Source organism: Olea europaea, chromosome 1 (assembly GCF_002742605.1).
Source record: "Olea europaea var. sylvestris chromosome 1, O_europaea_v1, whole genome shotgun sequence".
In the NCBI taxonomy this organism is placed as follows: domain Eukaryota; kingdom Viridiplantae; phylum Streptophyta; class Magnoliopsida; order Lamiales; family Oleaceae; genus Olea; species Olea europaea.
The window spans coordinates 11,958,417-11,970,888 of NC_036237.1; the positions used below are offsets into that span (position 1 = coordinate 11,958,417).

Here is a 12,472-nt window from a genome sequence, read left to right on the forward strand (position 1 = left end):
TTGCCAAACAAAATAAATAAATAAATAAATAAAATAAAATTACATATTTGCTACAGTAACCGGGAAAATCAATTCCCACCATCCCTAAAAAGCTAGAAAATTCCAAGGTCCAAGAAAAAATGGAACTTCAATTCCATGGAAAAAATAAAATAAAAAAACCATATCAAACACTTGAAAGTGAGAAAATGAATTCATTTTCCATTTTCCATGAAAAAGATTTGCCAATCAAACATGACCTTATAAACTTTCTAAGCCTATATATGTTTCATGTTTATAAATGGTTTACACACTTTTTGTTTACACATTTCTAGGTTAAGCATAACTAAACATATTATAAGAGTAAATTTGTCTTTTCATGCCAATTCAACTGTATATACAAGTCACAACACACACCTAAAAGCAGTACAAAAGAAGCTAATGTACAAATACTATTTACCCTCATATAGAAACGTAGTTCGAGTGGAAGTCTTTCAATTCGATTGTTTGAATTGCATAGAACTTAAACTGTTATCACTTCGTTACTTGGCATCAAATAATTAATAATATCATGATTGAAAAATTACAGAGGCCCCAAATTATTAAATTTGCTCAAATAGATCCTCAACCTTTCATTCTTGTCATTTAAATCTTTCGCCCAGGTAATCCCCAACTACGGAACCGACCGTTCTTTAAATGCCGAGTGCCATTATTCATGGGGAATATGAATATAACATAAATAGTTTTAATAGAAGCCCGACCCCAACTATTCGCTTCCCTGAGCCACCCGGCACTCTTTTCCTAGCACGGTCCAGCCATAGTACCTTCCCCTTGGCTTCCCCCGTCCCCTGGTCACAGCCTGCAAAAAGCGACAAGTGGATGAATCCATAGGCCAAGGTTCAAGCCGATCAGTTGGCAATGAGAATGCTCATTGACAATCTCAAAAGGCCTTTTAACCATAAACCTATACACTGAATTATTGTATGCTTAGTCTTTTAGGATACGAAACGTAATTTGTTCAGGTATTAACGCAAGAAATATTCTAACGACCTAAATCATTCGTTGCCCCACGCAAATTCTATGAATTATTATAAAGAACCACCCAAACCGCAATATAAAGAAAGTCGGGCCTTCGGTTTCAGGTGATGCTTTCTTCAATGTAGCTAACCCCACAAACAAAATGTACCAGGGTTTTCCCGACCCCATTAGTTAACAATTGACCGCAGAATACAAATGGAAAGACGATAAAACTGCACACCGATAGAAAATGTAACCACAAAATACTACTTGAACTTCTCAATTATTTTAAATTGACCAGTTAGTTATACAACATCTACTTCGGGATAATTACATCATCGTTAACCAACAAATCAGTACATGGAAAGAGGATGACTTGAGAAATCTAACCATGGACATATGTACATTTCTCCATATCCTTTCTTAGAAAGCTTCTTCAGGCTTAAGGAAATTGTGATAGTCCAGCTGGGCCATCTCTCCACCAGTTGCCGGGTCAAACTTGCACCGATAGAAACTGCATGTAGTTCCAACAACAAATCAATTATTCTACTCATCTAAGAGAGTGAAGAAAACATTTAAATTTTTCGGTAAGTTGTATTGTACAATACTCGATGGTATTAAAGAAAAAAATGAAACTTATATCTTCTTTAGTACTTGCCAGCTCTTTCCTATAGTTTGTGGCAAACACGCCCTTAATAGGGAAGATGGCTTAAAGGGTAATGTCTCTGTTGGACTGCAACGACTCACACAAGTACAGATTGAGGTCCATATAATACGGGGGGGTTGACGGGAAAATTTGACAGTTTGTTTGATTCCAAAGGTGGAATTTGAGTGGAAAGAAAATGAATTTCAGAGAATTGAATTGATGAGAAATTATTTTTTTGAGAATTGTAAATTATTGTGTTTGATTGACATAATTTTCCACATAAAAAATGTTAAAATAAAAACATTTTTTGGTGTTAGTTTGACTTTATTTTATATAAAAATTGTCAATTAAAGATATAAAATTTACTGGTATTGGGGATGAAATTTGTTTCTATTGCAAAAAATTTAAAATTAAAAAATTCAAGAAAATCATCTATGTTTTGATGTTCGTTTGGCTTTGTTTTACTTGAAAATTGTCAATTAAAGGGAAATATTGTTTTACAATAATTCTTAGAATTTGTTAACTTTGCCAAACAAAATAAAAATAAAATAAAATAAAATAAAATTACATATTTGCTACAGTAACCGGGAAAATCAATTCCCACCATCCCTAAAAAGCTAGAAAATTCCAAGGTCCAAGAAAAAATGGAACTTCAATTCCATGGAAAAAATAAAATAAAAAAACCATATCAAACACTTGAAAGTGAGAAAATGAATTCATTTTCCATTTTCCATGAAAAAGATTTGCCAATCAAACATGACCTTATAAACTTTCTAAGCCTATATATGTTTCATGTTTATAAATGGTTTACACACTTTTTGTTTACACATTTCTAGGTTAAGCATAACTAAACATATTATAAGAGTAAATTTGTCTTTTCATGCCAATTCAACTGTATATACAAGTCACAACACACACCTAAAAGCAGTACAAAAGAAGCTAATGTACAAATACTATTTACCCTCATATAGCAACGTAGTTCGAGTGGAAGTCTTTCAATTCGATTGTTTGAATTGCATAGAACTTAAACTGTTATCACTTTGTTACTTGGCATCAAATAATTAATAATATCATGATTGAAAAATTACAGAGGCCCCAAATTATTAAATTTGCTCAAATAGATCCTCAACCTTTCATTCTTGTCATTTAAATCTTTCGCCCAGGTAATCCCCAACTACGGAACCGACCGTTCTTTAAATGCCGAGTGCCATTATTCATGGGGAATATGAATATAACATAAATAGTTTTAATAGAAGCCCGACCCCAACTATTCGCTTCCCTGAGCCACCCGGCACTCTTTTCCTCGCACGGTCCAGCCATAGTACCTTCCCCCTGCCTTCCCCCGTCCCCTGGTCACAGCCTGCAAAAAGCGACAAGTGGATGAATCCATAGGCCAAGGTTCAAGCCGATCAGTTGGCAATGAGAATGCTCATTGACAATCTCAAAAGGCCTTTTAACCATAAACCTATACACTGAATTATTGTATGCTTAGTCTTTTAGGATACGAAACGTAATTTGTTCAGGTATTAAAGCAAGAAATATTCTAACGACCTAAATCATTCGTTGCCCCACGCAAATTCTATGAATTATTATGAAGAACCACCCAAACCGCAATATAAAGAAAGTCGGGCCTTTGGTTTCAGGTGATGCTTTCTTCAATGTAGCTAACCCCACAAACAAAATGTACCAGGGTTTTCCCGACCCCATTAGTTAACAATTGACCGCAGAATACAAATGGAAAGACGATAAAACTGCACACCGATAGAAAATGTAACCACAAAATACTACTTGAACTTCTCAATTATTTTAAATTGACCAGTTAGTTATACAACATCTACTTCGGGATAATTACATCATCGTTAACCAACAAATCAGTACATGGAAAGAGGATGACTTGAGAAATCTAACCATGGACATATGTACATTTCTCCATATCCTTTCTTAGAAAGCTTCTTCAGGCTTAAGGAAATTGTGATAGTCCAGCTGGGCCATCTCTCCACCAGTTGCCGGGTCAAACTTACACCGATAGAAACTGCATGTAGTTCCAACAACAAATCAATTATTCTACTCATCTAAGAGAGTGAAGAAAACATTTAAATTTTTCGGTAAGTTGAATTGTACAATACTCGATGGTATTAAAGAAAAAAATGAAACTTATATCTTCTTTAGTACTTGCCAGCTCTTTCCTATAGTTTGTGGCAAACACGCCCTTAATAGGGAAGATGGCTTAAAGGGTAATGTCTCTGTTGGACTGCAACGACTCACACAAGTACAGATTGAGGTCCATATAATACGGGGGGGTTGACGGGAAAATTTGACCGATGGTGAACATGCTAGGGCATAAAAAATTAAAAATTAAAGTCACGCAAGAAGTCCTGCATACTGCTAAAGAGCTGCATGCCGCAAAAGAAAAGACAAATAGAAAGCTTCGAACTTTTGATATCAAAATATTGTTTAAAAAAAAAATATATATATTTTTAAAAGAATAAGGCTGGTAAGTTCAGTTAATCAACTAAGGGCTGTGGCTCCATACCCTTGTTGGGTAATGACCAGCCAATGGCTTAGCCCATGTTCGAATCTCATTTCATTTTTTTTTCTAATTTTTAATTGTATAATTTTTTATAAAATAATATTATACGTAAATCGAAAAATTTTCTTTTTTTTTTTCAACCACTCATTTTTAAAAAAAATACTATTCCACTAATTCTCATTTCCAGAAAATAGAGGCCAAACGAGGGACAATTAAAATTTTTGGCTAACATGAAATAATTGCTAAAATTCTCAAACAAAACTTGAGAATGACGTTTTCTTTATACCGTAATGTTTAGACTAACACTTGAACCCTTGAAAATCTAGGTAGTCGCCCTACATGGTATATACATGATAAGTTTGTTGTTTGATGTAAGACAATAAAAAATTGTTATGTGTATGCCACCATATTAATATATCAAATGACAAACTGCTATGTGTATGTCATGTAAGTCGAATATCAATAATTTTCACTATGAATAACATTATTCTTTTAAATAGGAAAAGGAAAAGAAACACTATGTGGGAGAAACAAAGTAAAAATTGACGTTGAGGTAATTTTGACTTGATATCTTAGCAAGCTAAGATGTTCAATTCAAGTTATGAAATCACTCATTTTTAAATTTTTACCTGTTAGTCGTAAAATGAAAAAATGAATCCAATTTGTACGTGAGAGGACATGTTAAAATTATTATATAAAAAAATATGTTTCTAACATGTGGATTTAAATTTTTGGATTAGATAGTTTGGCCAATTAAATGTAACAATAATTATTGAATTTGTTAACTCTCGCCACACGTAAGAATAAGGACGGCAAGTAGGGGAGTAAAAATGTTGAACTCCAATCTTAAGGGTCTCCACCGCCCCTACCCTGGAGTATCATGAAGGAGGTAAATTGCAGGTTATGCCTCCAAGGGTACATGGTGGAAGGCTGCTTGTACACTTGCACTTACCCAAGAGCCAAATCTATATTTCAGGATTCGAACCCTTGACGCAGTAGCCTCAAGCAAAGCTGTATTTCTCCACCCTCCCCTTTTATCACTTGGAGATGTGTCCTGAGGGCGGCAAGTAGGGGAGTAGTTACCACATCACATGAACCATGTGAGAACCCCACATAACCACGAGCACTTTGCTAGAATCAGAGTACCTCGTCGAAAGCCATGTCCATAAGGTTAGATTACATGTCTCTTTTACGAGGGAGGATTCTTTTCGATGACTCATCTCTAGAAGAACTACGAAGGTAGGTTAAGTGGATCAAAGCCTCAACTGCCTCGTTGGCTGAAGCAAACATACTATGTATCTTTTAGTCACGTAGATATATCCTTAAATAAACTCTATAAATATAAGAAGGTCAACTCAACTAAGAGTAACTTCACCTTTTCTTTTTTCCATAGAAAACTCTTGAACACTTCAAAATTGCATAACGTGACTAAATGGAGAAACTAGCAATGAAAGAATTATTTTTCACTAGTTTCAGACTCAGTGTTGGCTTACCGAGTAACAATTCGAAAATCAAGAAACAAATCCCAATACTAAAAATAGCTACACACGAAAAACAAGCCATCGAATCTTTCACTCTCTAACATTTCAGAGAGACATAATAAAAATTATAAATAAGTCAAATCAAAATAATTTTTTTTCTTTATTTTTAAAACAACTCGCTAAAAACCTTTTGGTTGCTGAAATTTCTTAACAATATAGAATTTTATCTCATAAACTAGAAGTCAAATTTGAATAAAACTCCGTAGAAGCATTGTAGACACATTGGAGATCATGCAGAATTTTTTTCAAGGTCAAAAATCAACACGATGCATATTCTTCAATTTATGATTCGGGTCATATATAGCCTCAGCATTAACGCAGACAGAGTAAAGTATATAATGAAATTACATATAATTTAATTCCCTGGACTAACGACTTCATAAAACTAATAGCATTTCGAATATATAAATAAATAATTATGATAAAACCTAGGTCTTTTTTGTTGGATAAATTAGCGCATTATAGAGTCCGTTAACCAAAAATATGTGCATGCAGATACAAATAGAGTAATTTTAATATCAACAGAATATATTATTATAAAGTCAAATATGATGTCCAATAATTTCAATTTTTAAGATGTATATAAATATGTCAAAGAAAATGTCAGCCAAATTTTTATTTAATTTAAATGCTAAAAATTCTTCAAAATAAGAATCAAGGAAACAATATCAGATTTTTATTTTTATTTTTTGAAAAATCAATTACAAGAATCAACCCTAATATACAATATATAAATAATATACGAAAATATGTTTATACGTATTCAAGAAATTATTCTAATATAACATATAATAGATGAAAAAAATAAAAATAAAATAATCTCAATAAAATAAAGAGTAGTAAAAAGAGTTTATTTTATTTAGCAAACGAAGGTTCAATAATTAGGAAAATAAAAATTTTATTCTTGCACATTCCATATAATTGTTCTTTTTAGGTGGTTAAACTTTCAATTTGTTGTCTATTATTAATTAATTTAAGCTAAATGAAATTTACTTAATATAGTAAAATATAAATTTTTCTCAGCACCATATTTTAATTACATTTAAACTCCTTAATTTTTTTTATCACTGTAACAATTATTTTCTTAATTTTTTCGTCGAATTTTTATTTTCAATTTTCTATTAATTAGTATGTTTTGTCCTTGATGATAATTTATATCAAAATATTTTATTTTCATGCTTTGAAATGAAGAAATAAAATATTTTTCACTTTTTTTATTTATTGTTTGAAAAGTGATGAAAATTAAGTTGTTTTACATTATTTCAAACATAAAACTGTTATCGAATACAAAATATGTTAACTAATGTTTGAGGTTAAAAATGACATGAAAAATCGTTAAGAACATAAGTACTGTAATTAGCAAAAATCAAGTACTTTAAAGTGCAATTAAAATGTAATGCAAGAAGTAAAAATTGCAGTGTGAATATAATTACCCAAAAGTTAAAAGTATTAATTTTAAGCATTACAGATGACATTAGATAAAACATGAGTTTACGTACAACAATCTTGTAAAGAAACATGTGACATTGCACTAACCATTCATAGAACCTTGTTAAATGAGTCGATCCAAAGAGAGGGAGCTTTCACTCTTATCCTAGTTCACATTGAAACTGAATGGAGTATAAGAAACTGCAGCCTTGATATTCTGATTATTATCAACTTTCTCTCCTGCTGCTTCTCTGTATCCATACAAAAAACTCTTCAACGATTCAGCGTAATAGTCGAATCCTAAACTCCCGAGCGCCCAACAAACGTCGTCCCCATTAACTGTCTTTCGCTTCTCCTTGTGACATCTATCGGATGCTTCTCCCGTAACAAAACAGATAAATTCTGATGCACATTCCTGCATGGTTTCTTTAGCTTCTTTAGAGATTTTTGCATTGGGAGGAAGTATTTTTTTCATGATTCGACCGACATTTGCTATCGGAAGAAGATGATCTTGATCCCTGATGAACGGCCCGTGATCATGATATCCTGATGAATCATTATCAGAAGTAGCAGTATAGCTGTATTTGTGCAATCCTCGTATGTTTGATGAATTGGAGTTGGACCATATGTTGTTATCTTCCATTTCTATAAAGGGAAAGCTTGAGAACAAAGAAATGTTGTTTTTTCTCTCACTCGATTCACTCTATATATAATATAGATACACATGCATACAATAATGTAGGGGATATTTCGTGAATTGCTAGTGACAAGATGTTGCTTAAGTTACCTAACCTAGCCAAAACATATTTTTTTATATATATTATATAGAGAAATGACATAGTCCCTCTTTGAGTTCCATTTTTTTTCAAAAACCCATTTTTCTAAAACTCATTTTCAATAACATAGTCTCTTATAAAATAATTTTACATGTAAACCTAATTTTTTGTTACTATTTCTTGACCACACATTCTGTAAAAAAAAAAAAAAAAATCACTATTCAAAACATTGATTCCCCCATAATGAGACTCAAACGAGGACATACTAAGCTGCTTAGCATTGAAGACGGAACACATCAATCCATTGGTGAATATAAATTTAATTCAAATATTCAGACAAAGTTATCCATCAATGGGTTTAATAGAGTTTGGTTTAGGTGAAAAAACCACCAACTCTACAAACAAAAATAAAATGTAAAAAGAAAGTGATATTCTTTGGAGGGCTCATGCGGTGGAAAATTTCCATATACCTATGTTTCATCCGTCGTAATGGATAGTATAATTGACGAAATTTTAGTTTCTTTAATATTATTCAAAACATTTTAGTGTAGATATAGAGTTTACAAAGTATGCTATATTAATACTACCTTTTCTTCATATTCATTTTTTTCAAGAATGTGATGTTTTGTGCGAGTAACTAAAACTCGTACCTAAAATTTTTATAAAACAAAAAAAAATAAAACGAGATGATATTTTACGTGATTTTGTTTTGTATGCCATTCAATTTATCATGTCAAATATGTTCTATAATCTCTCTCTCTTTTAAAGCGTGGTCAAGCATAGAAGCCAAGTTTCAAATTTTACAAGTCTAAGCAAATTTAGGCGAGACCTAGGCATCAAAAAGCATTTCTTATTTTCAAAATTATTTTTAATTTTTAATCTTTCTAAAAATTATTTAAAAATATAATACATACCAAATATCTAAAATTATAAAATACTTTATTTATTTAATAATTTTTATAATTAATCAATTATGCAATTTTTAAGTTTTCGAAATACAAAAGCTAGACTATTTTTTACACTTTCAGCTTTTACCTAGACAACTCCCACTTCAAATTTTCTAATGTGTTTTCATTTTTTTACTTTTGTATATATAGAGTTGTTTAAAAACTAGAAATTAAAATCAAATATAAAATTTAAAAAAAAAAGAGAAAAAAATTAATAAAGCGCCACTAGCTAGACGCTCATTGTCAATGACATTTTGCTCAAGCCTCGAGCTTAGGCGACGCTTCGATGAACTTCTTAGAACAAAGCATATTCCCCACCCCACGTCATGCCAGCCCCTAAATCTGGTCAATTTTGATCTTTGAAGCTGTGAAGAAGTACTATATTAATTAGCTTTAAATAATGTTGTAAATTTGGAGGTTTGTGGACTACATATATCCACGTATGAGCTTGTGGAAGAGTTCAAGCTACCAAACAAAACCAAAAAACGTTGTTTATTTGAGGAGATCAAATCGAAACCCTTATGTTGGATGACCTACTAATACTTAAATGGATTTTATAACAATAGTTTATAGCGAGATGATTTGAAATCAACCTCAAATTATATTTTTACATTAGCTAGTGATGCTATTTCTTGAAAAACTGCTAAATAGACTCTAGTGACATCTTCTACTATGCAAGCTGAATTTGTGGCATGTATGAAGCTACAGTTCAAGTCGTTTGGTCAAGAAATTTCATTTCTGGCTTGAAAGTTGTGGATTCCATTTCAAGACCGATCACCATCTACTATGATAACAGTGCAACAATATTCTTTTCAAAGAATAATAAAAGTTCTTGTAGGTCAAAACATATTGACATCAAATTTTGGTTGTTAGAGACAGAGTAAAAGAAGGGCGAACGAAAATAGAGCATATCAATACAGAGTCAATGATTGCAGACGCTTTGACTAAGGGACTCGCTCCAAAAGTCTTTAAGACACATGTTACGACTATGGGCATTGTGGAAACATTTGATATTTTTGGTTTGTGGGAGTTATATATTTATATAAAGAACTACGTTTTGGGTTTGATCCCTTTGCGGGGTACGTATGCAACCCATATGTTTTCGGGTACAGCTCCTTCTAATAATAAAATATTTTTCCCCTATTCATGAATTATTTTGAGCATGCATTTGACTTATGTCTTTTCATAATATTACCGTGATCTCGAGATATGACATATAAAAACATAAGATGAGTCTCTTTATGGAGACATGTGGCTTCATTTTGATTCGAAGCATTATGAGGATCGATATGAATTAGCACAGTTTTGATCACATTTGGTGCTAAGTTTATACCATATACTACCACATTGGTTGAAGGATGGAGATCCATGTCGATAAGGACTCTTGAATTCCACTGGGGCTGCAAATGTATCAAGTTTGAAGTCGTTCGTGTTTGGCTCATGCATCAAACAACTTCCATTGTAGTTTATCGTTACTAGAAATATAATTGTTATGGAATTGAAAATATATTACGCAAGGCCAGCTATATTACTTTCTAATTTCCTTTTCACTTGTAAACTCTTTGTGATGAAAGCTTATTAAACTCAATACTTGAACTTTGCCTGGTTTCTTTGTTAGTTTACCGGAGTTACAGTCCCTAAATCTTTTATGATATGCTATGATGGGCTTCCCAGCAATCATCAGTTTAATGGAAAGACATACAACCTTAACGATTTTTCTCTTGGTTTGTCCAACTGTGACTATTTTGTCCGGATTCTAAAATTTGCATTGTTTGTAAAGATCATTTTTACAAACTCTTGGTGCGAGTTATTAATTTGTATTTGTGAAATTGTGAGTTGTGCAATTTGCAAATTGAATTTATAATCCGTTTTTAATTGTCTTTCTTTTTAATTTTGGGTTCCTGTGATCTTATCTATGGTTTGGTTTCCACTTTTTGATCTTATTGTTAACACATAAAAATTCAGCCCAAATCGAACAGCCCAAGGAGCGAAGCCCAATTAGAGGATCCCCAAATCAGGTAGCCCAAAGAACGAAGCCCAATCGAACAAATCAAGATGAAGGCCCAAATAAGGAGGCCCAAGAATGCGGTAACGCCATCGCCCAAGTTTTCAAGTCGCCCAGAATCTGAACGAATAGAGTGTCATATGGTCGCCCAGAGCTGTTACTCTATTCTCGCCCAAACCTTCAAGTCGCCCAAGGTATCAACAAACATAACGCATCGTGGTTATCAAGAAATGCAGTTATCAAAGCAGTTGTTAAAGCAGCCCTATCACCTTCCACGATTCAAGGAATTCAATCGAAAGCGGTTGAACGATGAAAGGTAATGGAAGCAGTTAAAAGGCAGTTTTCATGACAAAATGGCCACTACGAAGAAAGTGGGTAGTTATAGGACGATCAAACAGTTTTTAGAGTAGTTAATCACAAACAGATCGTCTATGAAGTATAAAAGAGAGAAAGGACATAGAAGCAAAGGACCGAATCAAAAACTCTCGAACAGAGAACATGTAATTTTCATTTCCTCAGTTTTTAGATTTAAACACTTTTCTTTCTGTAACTCGTGTGCTTGCGCCCCTTGGAGGCACGTTGTTTTCCATTTCCAATTGTAAAGTTCATCGCCAATAAAAGAACACCCCTTTTTGGGACTTTGTCTCAAGAGGTTTCGTCCCTTACACAATCGTCTGATCCTTTTTAATTGTTAGCGACTAACCCGCGCGAAACAATTTGGCACGCCCAGTGGGACAGTGGTGTTAGGTGTTGAAAGTACAAAAGGTGAAACAATATGCCTCAGAGATCTGACAAGGAAGGAGCAAGTCAGGGAGGAATCCAGTCTGTAATCGAGCGATATGAGGAGCAGCATGCCTCTCCACGAACAGATGGACAAAATCAGAGCAGTAACAGTCGTTACGAACCAATGACGGAGTTGAGTCCTCGAACCATGCGTGCATTACTTGGAGAACTCACACAGGATGTCGTGGAATAGGTAAATCTTTGAAGTATTCATAATATGGAAAGATTTACACAAAATGGGAATGCACACTATGACAACATGGCCAAACAACTAAAGACGTTAAACGAAACAATGAATAAGTTAGTAGGCCAAATATGTCAACCTGCTATACCTCTTACAAACCACTTTCAAACTAGGACAATTGTGGGACATAATCCCTCTGTCCTAAATTCGAATCAAGGGGTAGAACCGCTTTCGGGTCCCTCTACTTCAAACCAAGGGGGTACTACAGTGCCAAATCAAAATAATGGTAATGACATGCCTAACTTGGGGAGTAATCCAAACGTGAGAGATAATATCCTAAACAATGGACAGAATATTCCACGTGGTAATGAAGGAACAGATGTCCAGGCTAATGGTAATGGCCCTAATTATGGTAATTTTGTTGCCAATCAAGGACCAAACATCAGACCTCATATAAATCAACCGGTTAATCAGCCTGTAGGAATTCCATATGATCCCAATGTCATGTTGAGGAACTAGATTATGAAAATCGTACAGGATCAGATGGCTTTTGGGGTGCGTCCTATCATTAGGCCGACGTACACAAAGCCATATCCTGATTGGGTAGACCAAGCATATCCATGGCCTAGGGGGTACAAA

General features: G+C 33.5%; 1 protein-coding gene across 5 annotated transcripts in view; it reads right to left on the minus strand.

Annotated features, from left to right (window-relative positions):
* Nucleotides 1-410: 410 nt before the first annotated feature.
* The window catches only part of LOC111394366 (autophagy-related protein 18a-like), a 35,122-nt gene continuing 23,060 nt past the window's right edge, over nucleotides 411-12,472 (minus strand). The window contains exons 4-5 of one of the 5 annotated variants that reach the window (XM_023020164.1): nucleotides 1,384-1,507; nucleotides 411-835 (exon numbers count right to left, since the gene is read on the minus strand). In XM_023020164.1, the coding sequence (XP_022875932.1) occupies nucleotides 1,417-1,507 (91 nt within the window). In that variant the 3' untranslated portion in view covers nucleotides 411-835; nucleotides 1,384-1,416. Of the gene's footprint in view, nucleotides 836-1,239; nucleotides 1,508-2,618; nucleotides 3,000-3,403; nucleotides 3,672-12,472 lie in introns of those variants that run through there. The other 4 variants (XM_023020180.1, XM_023020171.1, XM_023020147.1 and 1 more) reach the window with 4 other exon arrangements.